The sequence below is a fragment of the Prionailurus viverrinus genome, chromosome F2 (genome assembly GCF_022837055.1).
Source record: "Prionailurus viverrinus isolate Anna chromosome F2, UM_Priviv_1.0, whole genome shotgun sequence".
NCBI lineage: Eukaryota > Metazoa > Chordata > Mammalia > Carnivora > Felidae > Prionailurus > Prionailurus viverrinus.
The window spans coordinates 39268329-39287500 of record NC_062578.1 but is presented as its reverse complement, the minus strand read 5'-3'; the positions used below and the strand labels follow the sequence as shown (position 1 = coordinate 39287500).

The 19172-nt window shown below is 42.4% G+C and overlaps 1 protein-coding gene across 7 annotated transcripts in view; it reads left to right on the top strand.

Annotated features, from left to right (window-relative positions):
* Window positions 1-19172, top strand: part of RUNX1T1 (RUNX1 partner transcriptional co-repressor 1) — a 142737-nt gene that overhangs the window by 93537 nt on the left and 30028 nt on the right. For 6 of the 7 annotated variants that reach the window (XM_047842253.1, XM_047842255.1, XM_047842254.1 and 3 more), the window contains 3 exons: window positions 11896-12146; window positions 17176-17261; window positions 17824-18025. In XM_047842253.1, the coding sequence (XP_047698209.1) occupies window positions 11896-12146; window positions 17176-17261; window positions 17824-18025 (539 nt within the window). The remainder of the gene's footprint in view (window positions 1-11895; window positions 12147-17175; window positions 17262-17823; window positions 18026-19172) is intronic. The other variant, XM_047842259.1, reaches the window with a different exon arrangement.

Sequence of the window (19172 nt, the reverse complement as noted above, 5' to 3'; positions counted from 1 at the left end):
TGTCCCCTTGCAACACAGCACCGCGCTAGGGTGGCCATCTCTGAGTTTGCGCTGGCCCGAGGTGGGGGGATGTTACAGAGCGATGATGAATCTCTGGCCCATGTCAGTCAGTCTTTGGTGCAGGTTTATCTTCGTTAAAGGAAAAGGTGAAGATGAATAATATTCAGATATCCTAGGTGCCACTGATGGTCTTTAGACATACAGTCCAGACTGAGATTCTTATTTATTAGATAATTCAACCCGACCACATATTTTGCCCTTCAGTGTTAGGAAATTTGCCATTCCAGGTTTTCTCAGAACACAGTGGTTTTGAAGGCTGGCCTTTAGGCGTCGCTCAATAAACACAATGCAATAGCTTTTTCATTTGGGGTTTATTTGAGTTACAAGAAAACTTCTGGGAAGCTAGATGAACTGAGTGAAGATAGGTGTTAAGTTAATAGGATTAATGGATGGCATTTTTTGCTGAATAGTTTATCAGCCAATATTCATTCCATCAGACACTCTGCTCTCGCACCTGAGAATTCTAAGAACTGTAAAACGAAGCCCGTTCTCCATTCAGCCCTACAAAGTGGTTGTTGAATAAGGCGTTTCCGTGAAATTTCTCATGTGCCTGTTAAAATAATTTTCTTGAGGACCTCATTCTCCTATATAAATATTTTCTAATAGAGGAGTATGAAGCCTTATTAGCAGCATCTTGCATAGTATTTGTAAAAATATGGAACTGTATCCAAAGGAAACTGTATTCAGAAATGTGTTTGTCACGTGATTTGTCTCCTTTGTCTACTTACCCATTCTCTCTTTCTGCATTTCATCAGGCATGAATGTGACAGCCTTTGAGGGGGTTAACGTTCTGGCACAATTATGTTCCAGATTCATAGGAGCTTATGATCCTTGGAGCTACTCAGAGACATCTATCTGTGACCGACTTAGCTACCCTTAAATGTATTAGCTGCTTTGCAAATCAGGATGTTATTAAAAGCCGGCCAGTTTACATACAGTTATTACATAATCCCCTGTTAAGCAGTTTTTATGCTACAGTCTCTGGAATTTTTCTCCTCTCGACGTAGGACCCTTTAGTGGTTTAAAATCCTAAAGCAAAAGGTTAAACGTTAGTTTACTTCTGACATGCCGTAGACCCACCTCCAAACATGACCTGCCTGCAGTGCTGCTTTCTCGTCTTTGCAAGCCGTGTTTCCTCAGTCGTACTGCAGCATTTGGTACTTTAGCTTTTAAAGGAAGCCGCTTAATCCAGGTGTCTGAGTGGTGTCCACATGATACTGAAAACCAAGAGGCAGCCCGAGAACAGATGATTCACAGGTACCTTACTCTGATTCTAACCCATTTACCCTGCAGGAAATCAGTGCTATGTGCAGGTATGGAGATGTTCAGGCTCCATTTTTCTAGGATCATATCAAAGAATTAGGGAGAGAGTAGATGGACACTTGGGAAGAAAACATTTGAGTGGACGCTCGGATACCAGGGAAAGGTTGAGATGGCTGCCATAAAGGTAAAGATAATCCTATAGGGCAAAATTGGAAGTGGACACCACCTGTTCTAGAAACCCCAATTGCTGACCAGCAGACAAAACAGTTTCATTTCCTTCTCTATATTCCCAGCCCTTGCCCCACTGGTTTTCTTTCCAGTGTTTTCTGTTTGAAGGTGTTGTGCCTGCAGACTTTGCTCAGACGACGCTGAGGTGAGCCTTGAGCAGTGTGCTAACACTGATATGGAAACTTCCTTTAAGTTCCACAGATAATCAGCATTTTTGTTTTGGTGATCTGTAGCTGTTATGTGCATGCATGTTTGCATGCGATCAAGTAGAACTTTCTTAAAAGAGCCTCCAGGCTTATTCTCCCTTCGGTTATTCATCGAGAGTTGCTGGCGTCAGAATTCACACAGTTGCTCTTGGGCTGGAACATTCTTTTGCAAGTGGGACCCCGAAGTGTGTGTTTTAATGGAAGGATGGCAAGTGGCTTTCCTTAGACTTAGGAGGATGGGTAATGAGAACATGTTGTGTAAATACATTTGTATCTTGTGGGAATGTGAGCAGAGCCAAGAAAATATGGGTCTCTACAGTATTTTTTTGCATATATTTTCTGCGTCTTGTTTGCATATGCATTTTCCTCTTCTCCGGTTATTTATCTGTATATCCAGATCTACTATATGAAATTTTATAGAGTATGGAGCTGACAGCAGACCTTTTTTTGTTTTACTGAATGTTTTGTTGGTGCATATGGTCTGACATGGATGAGCAGCCACGGTGAGATTTTGGAGTCTATTAAACTGGCTCATTAAAAAGATCAATCTGTTTCTGTAATAACACTGGGAACCATCAGTCACTAAAAGAGGGAAAAACTGACACCTGAGGAGAAAACACATTTTGGTAATTTGTTCATGACATGTCACGAACAAAAGAGCGCTCTATATTTTGTTTACAACTTTGGGGGCTCAAATTCTGTGACGATTGCAGATTTAATCCACTGAACAGTCATCGTGAATTTCAGGGATGGGTTTTGGTGAATGTAACTTTCTTCTCATCCTTAAATGTGATTGCCACTGGTTATTTTTTCTTCTTTTCTTAAACATTATTGTTATTTACAGAGAAATGAACACTCTGGGGGAATCTATGAAATTTTTTTTTCTGTCAAAAAAACAAAAACAAACCTGAAATCTAGGCAACTTCCTTTATAAAATATCTCCAGGGTGAATTTTCTGAACAACTATACTGTGTTGGTAGGTCTGTGGTAGAATAGTGTACAGCCTGACTTAGAAAAAGACAATTTTCGTTTTAAAATCATGCCATTATTTAAAATGCTGAGGAAAGTAAATGGAAGATTCTGATTTCTACTCTTCATTGACATTTAAAAGTTGATTGGTTACGGTAGACCTTTATTTTGTCACTCTGTGAAGGAAGAAGATGACGAAGGGGATGGGGACCTTCCTTGCACTGGTTACACAAAGTGACCACTTTCTTTTCTTTTTTTTTTTTTTTTAACATTTATTTATTTTGAGACAGAGAGAGACAGAGCATGAACAGGGGAGGGGCATAGAGAGAGGGAGACACAGAATCTGAAACAGGCTCCGGGCTCTGAGCTGTCAGCACAGAGCCCGACGCGGGGCTCGAACTCACGGACCATGAGATCATGACCTGAGCTGAAGTTGGACACTTAACCGACCGAGCCACCCAGGTGCCCCCAAAGTGGCCACTTTCAAAGATAAGACTAGAAGGGCACTCTTTAAAAATTCTCACCATGAGAGTCATGAAGCCACTCACGCTTTCATATGGGGTGAGGAGGGAAAGAACAATTAGACAAGGCTGCATTCCTTTGAGACTGCAAAATGGTTAAAAAACTTTAGGGTGAAAAAAAAACCCCTGTGTTCCGTTAATTATCATTGCTACCTTTCTTTTCTCACAGCTTTGATATCGCAGCTTTGGGTCATAATGTGTCTTTTTAATACTGTGTTCACACCTGTTCATGCTGATCTTCTGACTCAGAGAATCTTTCTTGCTTAAGAAATCCAGCTGAATGATCTTTGGGTTTGTATGGGTAACACGAGTTCCACCTCCACCCCTTACTATTTCAAATGATCAGTGTTAAATATTAATCCTCTTCTTCTAGGCCATCATTTTAATTTAACTATGCTTTAAATCATTCTCACCTTAATACATCGAGACTTTATTATGTAGGCCACGTAGTTGCACTATTATATATTTCCTCCTCCCTCAATAATTAAATATTATTTTCTACAAAGACTTGTTTGACCTTTAGAATTCTGCAGCTTGTCAGCGGGGAGGGATCTTTGGGATCTACCAGGCCAACCCTTTCTCTTTAGGCTGGAGGAAACGAAGGCCCAAAGAACTTGCCTAAAGTCATAAAGCTTCTTAGTGGCAAACCCAGCATATTTACATACCTGAAATCTTGCAGTTCCACAAATTATGTTTTAATATGCAGTCTAAATAAGCTCAACGAGAAATTGGGTGCCCCCCCCTACTTTCCCCCTTTACTCATTTCTGCCGTGTAACTGCCCAAGTGGGTAAATGTGATAGTATAATCTGGGGGGTTATAAATCTTTTCAGGGACAGGATCCGCAGTCAGCCAGGTTTCCTGACTTAATGAGTAAGTTAAAAAATACTGAAGGTTGGAAGGTCAGAAGGCAGTCGTTTTGAAACCGTGTTGGTTGAATGTTAAGATGGGTCATCACAGCACATGCCGGCTGAACCTACGAGGCCCATTTTTCATTTCTGCAGAATAAGTGAGGTTTCGATGTTTTTGTCTTTCTAGAAAGAAAAGTTGATACACTTTACAGGGAGTGGTAGGATTAACTGATGATGCAAGTAAGAATTAAGTTCGTATCGTCTTTTGCATTCAGTTGTCTATGACAAAATGTAGGGAATTTATGTTACATTCATGCATTCTTGTTTCGTGTCACATCTTTTACGCAGTCTTGAGTTGCGTGAAGTGAGTAGTCATTCTTCTAGAGGTGACTTTTTGTTATATAGTCAGATCAATTGTGAAGGTTTCTACTGAAATAGGATTAAGTTGCATTTATGTGATAAGAAGACTTGCATGGTTGTAGGGGATGTTTTGGTCTCTGCACACCAACCTCGGCATGAACTTGCCAGCCTTGCTTCTTGCTGCTCTCCTAGGGTCTAGCCCTGCTGAATACTCCTCATGCTTGAGTCTGTGGTCTGGTGATTTCTGCCCTTTTCCTTGGTTCTTGTATGTCATCATTCTATCCATACTTTATAGGCTAAGTCAGTATCTACTATTTGAATGAAGGCTTCCCAATCATAACTACTAAAAATGGCTACCGTTTGGAGTGTCTGGGTGGCTTAGGTGGTTAAGCGTCCGACTCTTGGTTTTGGCTTAGGTCATGATCTCATGGTTCGTGGTGTGTAGCCTCACGTCAGGCTCTGCACTGAGAGCACTGGAGCCTCCTTGGGATTCTCTCTCTCCCTCTCCCTCTGCCCCTCTGCTGCTCACAAGCTCAATCTCTCTCCTTATCTCTCTGTATCTCTGTCTCAAAAATAAACTTAAAAAAAATGGTTACTATTTTCCTGAGCACTCGAGATGTGCCAGTCCTCACGCTAAATAACTGACATATTAATATATAGTAGGCCCCCGCCATCCGGGGGCATATGTTCCAAGCAGCCCCCCGCAGCGGATGCCTAAAACCACTCTGTATACTGTGTTTTTTCCTCTATGGACATACCTGCGATAAAGTTGGGTTTACAAATTAGGCACAGTAAGAGATCAGCAGCCACGTGAATAATATAGAACAGTTGTAACAACACGCTGTAATAAAAGTTTGTGTGAACGTGGTCTCAGAATATCTTACCCTTCCTGTGATGAGGTGGGATGAAAGAATCCCCACGTGATGAGATGAAGTGACATGGATGACGTGGGCATCGCGATGTCGCATCAGGCTATGATAACAGGCCTTCAGATGATACGTTAGAAGGAGGGTCATCTGCTCCAGGACTGCGGTTGACCATGGGAGCTGGGAAACCGCAGAGAGGGGGGGACTACCGTAGGGCACTTACTCTGACAGTCCTCCGGTGTACAGGCAGGCTGGAGAATGGGCCTGAGGTCACATGGCTTGTAGGAGGCACTGGTGGGATTCTGATCCTTCCTCCTCTGACTCAAACTCCCATGCTCTTATAGCTCAGCCACTGAATGCCCCACCTTGAACACAAAGTGACTTGGTTAAGTTATTGAATCCCAAATGCGTGCTGGGCTCCGCACGTGGAGTTTTTCAGATAGCCCTCTTAGTAGCTCTGAGACCGCCATTCTCACTTTGTGGATGAAAACACAGAGGCTCATAGGAGTTAAGCTTTCTAAGTTCCAGCAATCAGCGGTGCCAAAATCTGAAGCCCTCTCCATAGCCTCTGCTCTTTCGAGTGTCATCGTGGAGTGATCTTTATTCTTTTTTTTTTTTTTAATTTTTTTTTCAACGTTTTTTATTTATTTTTGGGACAGAGAGAGACAGAGCATGAACGGGGGAGGGGCAGAGAGAGAGGGAGACACAGAATCGGAAACAGGCTCCAGGCTCTGAGCCATCAGCCCAGAGCCCGACGCGGGGCTCGAACTCACGGACCGCGAGATCGTGACCTGAGCTGAAGTCGGACGCCTAACCGACTGCGCCACCCAGGCGCCCCGAGTGATCTTTATTCTTAACAGCCCAGTCCCCTCTTGTACTATTTTTATGCTACCTGCCAAGTTCAGGTCCTGCATGGACGTATAGGAGCCTTATGTCTCTGATGAAATTGTGTTTATTTCTTGCCAGCACGCTTCCAGATAAGTCTAGTACTGAGAGGTAATCATATGAGGAGGGTATTGGGGGGGATCGTGAGTTGTGTTTTGTCATCTTTGTATTCCCACTGAAGCTTAGGACAGCGCATTACACACACTAGATGTCTGAACCAAAACAAAGCGCCACACGCACAACACACGTAACAACAACAATGCCAGCACTACTGGAACAAAGAAAGTTAAGCTGAATGCCGTCATTTCCAGGAGTATACCAAATGGGTTCTCGCTCAAGAATCTTGCTTGCTTGCTTTCTTACTTTCTTGCTTTCTCCTGTTTTAAAAGACACCTATCTGAAACAGCCACAACCATGAAAATCGCCATGAGTAGCCCAGGGACAAAATGCCATGACTGGTTCACTGACGGGAAAAAAACTGGAGGGCTCCGGTTGGAATGTCTAGATGAGAGCGTAAGAAAGCACAGTTGCAGAGAGAGGTCAGGAGCAGGAGAACGTGAGTACCTTGCAGTGGCCAGAAATTAGGAAAGGCACGGAGACAGCCAGCAGCAAGTACCCCAGCTGCTGAGCAGGTGGCAAGCTTTAGGAGACACGGGAGGCAAGACTCAGATGGCTCTGCGAACCCGCAGATTGTAATCTTTGAAGATCCAGGCGTGGTGGGTGTCTGTCTGGAGTGGCAAACGCCCACCTGCATCTTATTCACTCCTAAAAATATTAGCATACTGCTCAGGAAGCTGTCTCCTGGGTGCTGCTTTAGCCGTTGGGAGACGAAGGCGCTTCTTGCCATATGGCCCAGCGGTGATGGTCCTGTGTCATCCAGCTCTCTGTGCTTCCCCATCTTCCTCCAGGGAGATGGCAAGAACGTTGAAACCACCCTGGGGTGTCATGAAGAATTAGCTTTGATTTTCCTTTTAAGGAGGCAGGGTAATTTGTTAATATATTTCATTTCAGATACATTACTCAACACCAGTGGAAAGGTGTTCTGTAAAATTTTTACCTAAACTCACCTAGTTCCTAACAATTCCTGAAGAGACCTTTGGCTGATTTGTGTTCTGAAAATAGGATGTCAACAATGATATCCCTCCACTTTGGTTCAGCGTCCGGTTAGTCTCTGGGAACCTCAACAAATCACACGTGTTCGAAAAGGGAAGAAAGATGTATTTAAGTTATTAATGTCTTTGGGCTTCTTGAACATACAACTGTTTACCTCCTGAGATGTAAGTGTGCACTTCTGAAATAGAAAAATACACGCGTATGTTTTGATTGTGACAGTCTGCTGGCATCTTAGCCCTGGCTCTGGCTGAGATGCTGGTTGAGGGAGACAGTGGTGGGAGCAGCCCGAGATGAGGTGTCCTGGGGTAGGGCAGGGGGGTCTGTGCCAGGGAGTCAAGCCCTTGGCCGCACTTGATTAGGAGAGGAAAGTTGTAGCATGACTTCCAAGTTTCTGCTTGGGCGACTAGGTAGAAGGTGGCAAAATTGACCAGCACAGGGAGTACCAGAGAAGGATGAGGTCAGTTTGGACACGTCCTGTTTGAAATACCTGCGGTAACTCAAAGTGACGACCCAGCGCAGATATTGATTTGCAATAGCACTGAGGTTAGCATTTGTAAGTTTTTTTTCCTTGCCATTCTATCTCCTATTATGCTGTCCAGATTTGCATCTCTCTAGAACAGCAATCTTCATAGTGATATTTTCTACCTGTTCGAGTCATGTAGGAGATTGGTCCTCTCATTCTGTCTGTCATGATTTTATAGTAACTTTTTCCGTTTCCCTCATTTCCTTGAATGTTACACTGTTCTATATAAATAGGGATTATCAGCGCACACGAGCCAATCATAAGTTTTGAAATACTTTATGTAGAGGAAAATGTTTGAAAAATGTGTTGTTGTTTTTTCTAAAATGGTTCACAGCCTTTATTACTGAGGAGCTGGGGGGAAAACACAGCCTGAGAGGCGGTAAAATGTAAATTAGGTCACCTCTTAAGTTTTGGGGTATGTGTGTGTGTGTGTGTGTGTGTGTGTGTGTGTGTGTGTGTGTGTGTGTGTTTTAACACATATTGTTTGCCTTTGGTCCCATTTTATTGGACAGGAAACTGAAGCCAGAATGTTAACTTTCCCAAGGTCACACAGCTGAGTCCTGAATGGCCCTCTATTCTTAGGGTCATCAGACTCTTGAGAGAGGAATGATTGGGATCTAAATGTGAAAGTAGTTGGGTTATGTTCAGGAGAATTTCTGCTGGGGAGATGGAATATTCTCAGGCTGATTTAAAAAACAAACAAACAAGAAAAATGCCTCCTGGAAATCTCTGAGACGTGACGGACTTCCCACTCGAATCTGAGTTATTTCAAGAGTATGCTGGGATGAGACAATGAAAAGCGATGGGACAGTTTGTTAGTTCAGCCCGATACGCTTTGAAAGGGCAACATATAAAGGGCTAATTTGGAATTTGCTCAAGCAAATGAGGTGGAGACAGTTGTAGGCATTTCTAAGAAGACGGCAAATAGCGCTTCAGATGTTTTAGTCACCTTTCTGGACATACATCCTTTGAATAGGGTTGCCCTTGTAACTGGACATGGTGATTTGTGGAAGCACCAAGGAGACTTCTTCATAGCTTTGTTTCTATGAGCCGTGAATGTTTTAATGCTTTGCTGGTAAAATATAGCTAACTTTGTGAGGTGATGAGCTTTCTTGTTTCAATAGGCTAGCAGAGTCCTGGGACCCAGGATAGGACAGCAGGGACCTGATAGAAATGATAGGATAGACTCAGGACCTAGCCCTGCTTCTTAGATACTAATGCATCTATTCTACTAATGTAGAAACTAATGTTTAGGGGGGGAAAGCTTCGTTTTTCATAATAATAGGTCATCGAAGTAACAGCACTGATCAGACAGCTGATCTGAGGGTTCAAGTACATAACATATCCAACCACTTGGAAAATTATAAGAATTCTTCCAGTGTTGTGTGTTGCTGTTATCATTGAACCAGGAGAGACAAAACCAGTAAGTTGTGTGGTTTGACAGCTGAGTCAGAGATATTTGTGTATTTAGAAATTCGACAGGGGCTGCTACAAGGTATTTAGAGGATAGTTTTTATTTTTGCGCCAAAAATCAGCTACAAATATTTATAAATTGTCCAAAGCAAAGAACAGAGAAGTTCTCTGTCGGCTAATGTGGTTGACTTTGACACCGTCGGGCCAGAGGACCATTAGCCCTGTGTGTTTTGATCATGACCCTGAGGGCATAAGTGACATGTAGATGTAAACGGAATAATTGAATTGCAGGGTTTTCAAGCTAGCAAGGACCTCAGAAATCATCTAGTCCAGTGGTTTTCAAACTTGATATTAGCAGCAGACTTTTTCCTTTAAAATGGAACCTTAGGTGGAACCCCAACTGGTAAAACAGATAAGAATAAGGGGTTTCCTCTGGCCCTTGAAATCTTGATTGTTTGGGGGAAAAGTTCTTCATTACCTGCAGAATCCCTTAAAAGCACCTCAGGTGGCACAGTTTGAAAACCACTGATCTAGTCCAACCCTTTCATTTTACAGATGAGCAAACTGAGGTCCAGAGAGGTTAAGTGGCTTGCCCAAGGTCACACAGCTAGTCGTGGAAGAGCCAGGACTAGATCTCAGGTCTCTTGATTCCCAGTCCAGTGCTCTTTCCACTACACCACCCTGCCGGTAAGGTAGGTGCTGTGTTAGCATTATGTTCGTAGCTACTAATAGTCTTCAGTATTTTCCAAATGCTGGTCATGCACATTGAATGTTGAAGTGTGTTATTCAGAAATGTAGAGGATATGAAAATACAGATTCGAATGACATAAATATGTTCTGAGAAGATAAATTGATAGCTAGAATGTTCCCTTTCCCTTTTGAAAATTATTTTAAAGCAGGGCATTTAGCTAATGTCTGAGATACATTGGGCATTTTAGTCTCTTATCGATGATCGGTATGTATGGAGTCAATGTGTTTCAGACACATGCTCTGATGGGGCGGCATTAAGACTTCTGGCTGCCACTCTCGCGAGGACCATGCCCTGCTATCATTTCCAACGTTGCCCAGGCTCCTGTCTCTAGAACGGTGCATCTTTCTTTGGCATGCAGTGGGCATATATTCATTTCACATTGAACCCTGCAGAGTTTCAGTTCTCTGTGTGCTTGGGCCTTCTGTCTCTAACTCCTCCATCCTCCTCAACCGGTGTGTATAAACTGTCACCAAGGCTCTACCCTAAAGGGACATACGGGATGGTTCATGATAGAATCTTACTGCTCTCATCTCTGCATCTCTGTTGTTGAGTTAGTTTCCATGCAGATCCCTCTGGTATCATCAGACAGAGTATCCTGGACAGTAGGAAACCAGGAAAAGTGTCTTAAAAGGTCTCTATGCTATTGTCACCCACCTAAAACCAAAAGGCATGTGGAAATCTACAGTTACTGTGACTTGGTAGAATTCTCGTGGGGAAATTTCCCTGGGAAAATAGGTGTTATCACTGGCCTAAGGACAGAGTACTGGTCTTGTGGGGAGAGCCAAACACCAAGGAAACAATTAATTTAGGAGCTGTGATTTCTGTCAGTGTTGGATGTGGATCATTCTTATCTTACTGGATATACTGAGTGGGTCTCTAAGAATAGAGATATATACAGCCCCCAAATATTTCTTTAGCCCTATTTCTGTTTGAGACTCGAGGAGCAGTGATTAGTTATCAGGGCTCATTGGTAGACTGTATTCCTTCTGAAAGCCAAGTTCAAAGCTCTGCATATCACATCACGAAGTACAGTCAGGGTGTGCCCATCTTGCCCTGAGACCTGATGACAGGTCACATAAGCTCTCTGGGCGAGCTTCCTCCGCTTTAAGGGGGGGCTTACTTCCAGGTGGCTGTTTATGACTGCTGATGAATGATCTTGGTGACAAAGGCAATGTCAAACTCCCAGACATGGCATGGCTTTGCTGTATTCGTTCAGTTGGGTCAGCCCTTTGCAGTAGAACTTTCTGGGATGATGGAAATGTTCTGTATCTGTGCAGTCCGATACCGTTGCCAGAGGTGGTGATTGAGTATCCTAAATGTGGCTACTGCTAATGAAGGACTGAATTTTAAGCTTAATTTCAGTTAGCTTCCAGTGAAATTTAGACAGCTGCATGTAGCTATTGTATTGGGTAACACAGCTCTTAGATGTTCTGACATGAAAGTCAGATGCCAAGTTGGGTAAATGGAACAGACTCCCCTTAAGAATTCATCAAGAGAGTGATGCCACACTACCTTGATGAATCTTCATCGAAGATAGTTCAGTTTTAGGGTAATTTGTTTGAAATCAGGTACTCATTTTTGAATGAAAGTGTTAACCATAGAGGGAGGTTGGGATTCCTCTTACTTGTGACCCAGCCAGCTGAGTTTCAACTGAAAAGATATTTGCTAACTTGAGGAGTGGACTCATTTTCTCATGTGTGCAGTCTTGTGATTCTTTAGGCCTCAGTATGGGTTTCAGTGAATTCCCATAGGTCTTCTGGGAAGCTGAGTTTTAGAAAGTTTCTGGCCAATAAAGAAGCATTCTGTTTATATTATAAGTTCAAATGTGAGTATCTGAACTGTGCTGGCTTTTGAGTAACATGACGCAACTCTTTTCTTCCCCCTTCAGAACCAAAGAAAATGGCTTTGACAGAGAGCCTTTGCACTCAGAACATCCAAGCAAGCGACCATGCACTATTAGCCCAGGCCAGCGGTACAGTCCAAATAACGGCTTGTCCTACCAGCCCAATGGCCTGCCTCACCCCACCCCACCTCCACCTCAGCATTACCGTTTGGATGATATGGCCATTGCCCACCACTACAGGGACTCCTATCGACACCCCAGCCACAGGGACCTCAGGGACAGAAACAGACCTATGGGTAAGACTGAAGGATCTGTTCACTTCTTATGGGATTGGAGGCGTAAAGACTCACTCATTACTTCTCAACTGAACGTGAGGCTTGAAATCTGTGATAGGGGTAAAAATTCTCCTTCCTTTCTTTTTATTGTCTCCTTTATCAGAACGCTTGGCTAGTATTAATATGTTCTTTAACAGCTGTGCTTTCTCTCTCAGTTACTTACAGTCTTCATGGCAGCAGGCTGATTTTTTTTTTTTTTTTTTTGGAAGGGGGCATCTACATTAATAATAGGGGCGCCTGGGTGGCTCAGTCAGTTAAGTGTCGACTTCGGCTCAGGTCACGATCTCGCAGTCTGTGGGTTCGAGCCCCGCATCGGGCGCTGTGCTGACAGCTCAGAGCCCAGAGCCTGCTTCCGATTCTGTGTCTCCTTGTCTCTCTGCCTCTCCCCCGCTCATGCTCTGTCTCTCTCTCTCTCTCTCTCTCTCTCTCAAAAATAAATAAACATTAAAAATTTTTTTTTTTCGATTAAGTCCTCAACAAATGCAAAGTGAATTTTTAGTTTAACATTAGAGATTTCGTATGCAGCCTGTCTGCCATAGATATTTTTTTTTTGTTAAAATGTTTTTTTTTTCCCTTTCATTGTACTTTTATTTCAGATAGTCTCAGAGTTCAGTTTGCTTTTCCCAGTCTGTGTGATATTCTGTATTTGAAAAATATGACATGGCATGATGTCTCTGGCTTAAATCAACAGGTGTTCTTTGAGGAATGATGTGGTACTCTTTTCACCTGAAAGTGACAGTGATTGAATTTAGTATTGACAGTTTTGTGTCATAGATCAAAGTACCAGAGAAAGAATGAGTTTGGGTAAATATGTGTTGCATCCGCCTGGGTTCATTCCTTCTTTACATAAAACTACTGAAGCGAAGCGTTTAGGAGACATTGCCTTCTAAAGAGCAAGTGTCCGCCATGACAAATAAGAGGGAAGATGAACAAGGTAAGATTTGACACACGGCATCAGAGCCCTGTTCCTGGGCTCTTGTAATTCTCATTTTGACGAATTGAGCTACTTGTAAACTGAGAGCAACAGTCCATCATTTCTCCCTTTTCCATCTCCTGTGTCAGCCATGTCACCACATGCCAGCGGGACTTCTTCAGTCAGCTGATTGTTGATGAACTTTCCTGACTTGGTAGACCTGGTGGACAGGATTGAGAAAACAGCAAGGGGTGACGTCTAAGTGGGAAACCAGAACACAGAGCTGAGGGTGCGGAACTTAGGGAAACACAGCCAGCCAGTTGTCTGCTGCTCGAATAGCAGAGGCAGAGTTTTTAGCCACAGACAGAGATGGCATGATGAGCAACAGTTTATGTTCGGTTTCTCACTAGGCTGCTAGTGGGTAGGGCTGCCACCTCGGGGTCTTTTGGCTTTCTACAAAACTTAACCCTCCAAATGTTCAGAAAGCAGAAAGTGGGGGCGGGGGGAGGGGTCAGGGTGACAAGAGGGGCAGTTGAGGCCCCGGTTGTGAGATAGTAAACCAGTAGTTCTGTTGCCCCACAACGGTCATTTCTACATTTACATGGCGTGTCAGGCAAATGGCTAAGCATACAATTTGTGCTTTCGTAACAGCCAATCTGTCTAGTGTTCTCTCAGGTACCATTTCTGAAGAGCTCTCAAAAATGGTTATGTTATTTCTCAACCGGGATCAACATTTTGACCCCCAAATCAAATGTGGTAACAACCGCCTTCTAAGCAAAGGCCCTGTCATTTACTTAGGGCTTCCTGCCCCCAAGCCATAATTGCTCATTTTTAAATAGAAGTGGAGTCGCCAGTTCATTGTGAGACGGTTCAAGATATCCACTCTTGTAGGTGTTAAGAAGTGGCCTCTTTTTTAGGCGGCAGCAAATGCCATTATATAAAATATTAGTTCCAGTGCACTATAAAGTAATCAGCACGGAAGTAATTACGCTTATGTGCAATGATTACGTTTTCATCTAGTAATGTAAAATATTCCTTTATGAATTCTATCTGTACCCACTGGTTTTATGTGATTTTTCTTCAGACCACGTTCCTTACCTTTTAATTATATTAGCTTATGAAACTAATAGTGCTAATCTCTATAAATATGTGCAACTACTTAACCATCCCTAAAGTCTGGCAGAGTTTAGTGTGTGTTAATGTAAAATAAAATCTTGATGCACAAGTAACAAATTGTGGTGTTACATTAGGCTGCCATTTTGAGAATATAAAAATTGTCATAAAAGTATACTTGGTCTGGTATGACTTATAAATGCCTGTTATGTAGAGACATACACTCACTAGAATCTTTTAATTAATAAAATACCTTTATACGCAACATTAGTTTATAAGTAAACTTTGAGTTTTAGTCTAGTTAGCTAAAATCTTCTGAACTATACGAACCAGTTAGAATTCAACATTATTGTCAAATTGCCCACAAATGAACATGTGCTCTTTAATGATTATGAGCTATTTTCCCATAGTATATCCCTCTGGTATTATGAATAGAAATAAAAACTGTGGTAATGAATATCTCAGTATCTGAAATAGAGAAATTAATAAATGTAAAATTTTGAGTTGTCTTAGTTTTTCCTTTTTAAAGATTTGATTCTACCTAACAAATGACCTTCAGAGTTCAGAAGTAGCAAATGATACGTTTTCTCACCAAGTACTTGGGGTCCGACATGTTTCTAATGTACATTTTTGTTGTTGTTGTTGTTGTTAATTTTTTTTTTAACCTTTATTTATTTTTGAGAAAGAGACAGTGCAAGCAGGGGAGGAACAGAGAGAGAGGGAGACACAGAATCTGAAGCAGGCTCCAGGCTCCAGGCTCCAGGCTCCGAGCAATCAGCACAGAGCCTGACACGGAGCTCGAACTCAAAAACCGTGAGATAGTGACCTGAGCTGAAGTCGGACACCCAACCGACTGAGCCACCCAGGCACCCCTGTACATTTTTTTTTTTTAATGAGATGAAGCTTAGCAGTATTCTACAAATGTTGGAATCTCATTAGCCACAGACATCTTGTTGCTCATTAATATTATTCCAGGTGTTAGAGCTTGTATCCTCACTGGTTTAGATCTGCTGAATTTTTGAAAAAAATTTTAAATGTTTATTTTTTTGAGAGAGAGGAGAGAGAGAGCAAGCAAGCACAAGTGGGGGAGGGGCAGAGAGAGAGAGAGAGAGAGAGAGAAGGGGACAGAGGATCCAAAGTAGGCTCTTCACTGACAGCAATGAGTCCAGTGCAGGGCTTGAACTCATGAACCATGAGATCATGACGTGAGCCTAAGTTAGCCATTAAAGCAACTGAGCCACCCGAGCACCCTTGAATTTTTGAAACTTTTGAGACCTCTGGAGTTCTTGGTCCTTAAAAGCAAATAGTAAGATGCTTCCATTGTGAAAGTCGATGCCATATTTATATCTTCATCACTCTCTGGTTGTTTTCTGTGATGACTCATTCAACGGTAGTGTTTTTTTTTTTCCCCCTAAAACACAAGCAACAAATAAGTCAACAAAAATTACATATTTGCAAACATTTCAACTTGAAATAGTCACAACAAACAGAGTAATAACTAAATATTATTTCCCCCAGTGTCTTTTCTATTACGCAGATTAACACATATTTGCAATGTTACTTTTTTACCAATAGGTGGCATTGACAATTTTAACTTTAAAAATGAATCTCCGAACATGCTCTAATTAGACAAGGATGGTGTGAAGTGTTTTATATTTAGATCTTTATTTAATTGGAGAAAGCACTATCCTGCATTTGTTCACTTCTATTAGCTATAAATTAAATCGCATTTCATGGTTGGCTGAAAAAGAGTCATGTGACTCATCCTCTTTATTTCTCTAAATCAGGTAAAAGAGGGGACTTCTAACCACTCTGATTTCACAGAAAATGAAGTGTAACATCTCCTAACTCTTCCTGTCCTTTAACTCCTACACAATGTCCTCCTGAGAAGGAGCCTGGATGCCCAGAAGACAAAACCACACTACACTTAATCTGCTGTTCAGAGTAACAGTGTGCGAAGTGCTAACCCAAAAGGAGTTTGAATCATTTAAAATGGAAAACATTGCCATAGTCCAATGCCTTTCCTTTGTAGTGGACAATAAACTGTTTCATCCATGATGGATTTGTAGGAGGAGCAACATGTTTCCGGGGGTCTCTGATCACAGCCTTCCACCCTGTTCTCTCAGTGAGACACATTTATTTTCCGTTTTGATGAGCCTCCTACCTGATTGCTCACGTTCACTGCCGTCGGTACTCACTTGGTGCACGTTTCCAGGTTACGTGTTTGGGTTGTACCTTAACTCTGATGTCAAAGAGCATTAATACTTACCGCTAGAGATTACAAATTGGGATTTTCAGCTTCTTGGCTTGGATGCGAGACATTTGTCCAAACTTAGGTCTGGTGTGTTGAATTTTTTCATAAAGGATGTCCAATTTATTTCTTTTCGTTAATGTTTTGGTAAATTGAGTGAGTGAGTATACGTTGCTTTCACCTTGTGCCAGCCCAATTTCATCATGGAGGTCTACACAACAGGATTGTGTTCCTTTCCCCGTGCTGAAATGCGGAGAAATTTTACCATGCTTGTTTTAAGAAAGCATAACCCTGTCCACGTAAAGTGATTTGTGCTGTCTTTATTTTTAATGCTAGAAAGCTACACTTTGAAACCACTTAATGTCCGCTTGTGGTTTCTTGTATTTGTTAAGAGGATATATTTATATTTTTCACTTTGGGAACATTCTATGGATAATGGACTCAGGGCACGGTGTCACTTTACTCCGCATCTCTTCATATGTAAAGGAAAGTGTTCTGACCAGATGACCTCTAAAGTTCCTTTTAGTTTTAGCATTTTATCACTCAATGAGGAACCCATTCGGTAATTGTGAATCTGAGTATGACTTGTGTCTCCATCCAGAATCGAATGTATTTTCACATCATTTAGTTTAGTCTTTGCTAAGTGCCTGTGTGCATATGGATTATGTCCCGAATGCTTTAGGGTGATTCAGCCTTCTTCTGTACATTCATAGGGTTGCATGGCACACGTCAAGAAGAAATGATTGATCACAGACTAACAGACAGAGAATGGGCAGAGGAATGGAAACATCTTGACCATGTAAGATGTCGGTAATCATTTAGGTTAAAATATGTCTTGAAAACAACTGGAGTGGGGTTCTATGATAAAATAGAAATGTTGGAGATGCTTTGAGGGTATTGTGTTTTGTGCTATCCTTGAGAAACCTAATGAGTGGGAACATTTGAAATCAAATCTGGGATTTGATTTCTACGTTGATAACAAAGCCGCTAACGTAAGAGAGATGTGAGGTCGTGGAAAGGAGTCCTCAAGGCCAGATCAGTGGGTTCCTGTTTTATTGCAAACGGGTCATTTAGTTTATACAGTAATGGGATTAGTATTTGGAAGTTGGCTGTGTGCCTTCAGCTGAAATCTCTGTCATGAGTCATGTTCACGCCTCCCACGTTTCACTCTCATTCCCATTGAGTTTACTCATCTGTTGGGTCTCCGTTTCAAGTCTGACCTTTGAAGATACTAGACTGAAGCCTTCAGGAATAAAATCACATCCTTCATCGTCCTAAAAGAGTTTGTTTCGCTGCCCACCAGAGTCTTTTGCGTTGTGGTGATTGCTGTGTTCTTCCCCTGTGCCCCGTTTCTCACACAGCTGTTAAACTGCATAATGGACATGGTGGAGAAAACACGACGATCTCTCACTGTACTAAGGCGATGTCAGGAAGCAGACCGGGAGGAGCTGAATTACTGGATCCGGCGCTACAGTGACGCCGAGGACTTGAAAAAGGGTGGCGGTGGCAGCAGCAGCCACTCAAGGCAGCAGAGTCCTGTCAACCCAGACCCAGTCGCATTAGGTACCTTTTCTTTGGATGGACCTACTGAACAGACACTGCTTACCGTCTTAATGCTGGTTGCATATTTAATCCGTCTTTTCAAAAATAAAGGATGTGCGGGGCATTCTAGAACGATAAACACTTGACATCCCCAGATAGGCCTCATCTCTCCGTTAGGAAGCCGGGCGCACATTGGCTTCTACAGAGCGGGTCACAAAACTTAACCTCCTTTCCCAGGGTCCCGTTGGGCTTAGGGCAGAGCTTCAAAGCCAGACCAGAATGTCATCCGCATCACTCACACGTGTGCCTCTTCATAGCACAGCTCTTTGGACCCTGTCTCCAGTCTGCAAGGACAAAATCTCAAGGAGCGGGCCCCAAGCCTCTGTAGCTTCTAGTAAGCCCTCCGGGGCCCTGAATTCTGCCGCTGCACACGGTATTTGAGACATATGGTGTCTGATTTTTCATTCAAGACACAGCCTCTGAGATAACCTTGTTTTCTAGCTCTGTCTTTTATTTTAATAAAACACTTAACCAGGAAGAGACACCTATTAGTTCTGTAGTTTCCCCACTGCCACTTGCAAATTAGTAACGAAGGTGGCACTGTTGTCCAGTGACTTGACCTTGACTTAAGCTCGCGTAAATTCTTCATGAATTCTAGTTCTATACAGTTCTATAGCCGTGCTTTAGAAGTTGGATACTCAATATGTGGTCGTATTTTATATTAATATGTGAGTATTGTTGGGGTTATAAATAGAATACCGTCACAGATATATGGAAAAATCCTGAGCCCAGGAGAACTTTTGAGTGGCCTGTGAACTTTTGCCTTACAATTAATAACAAGATGTCACCGTTTACACTGCTGGCCACGACACGTGTGTCCCATCTGAGTAAACTTAGTGGTGATGGATGTGTGTTGATCCGTGTTCTGTCATTTCGTTTTCCTCCTTGCTTAGCTACATACCTGTCAGCTAACTCAGGTTAGGGCACAGTCCAGTTCGTGCCACAAACGAAACTAATGACATACACGTGCTGATCAGGCTCATGACTTTGGCCTCATTTATTGCCCATGGCTGATTCTCAAAAATTAAAAACTTGTATGTAGTGGCTGTGGATCATAGTATCTTTTTTATTAAAATTATTCCTTAGGCAGTAACGTTTCCTTTGTGCT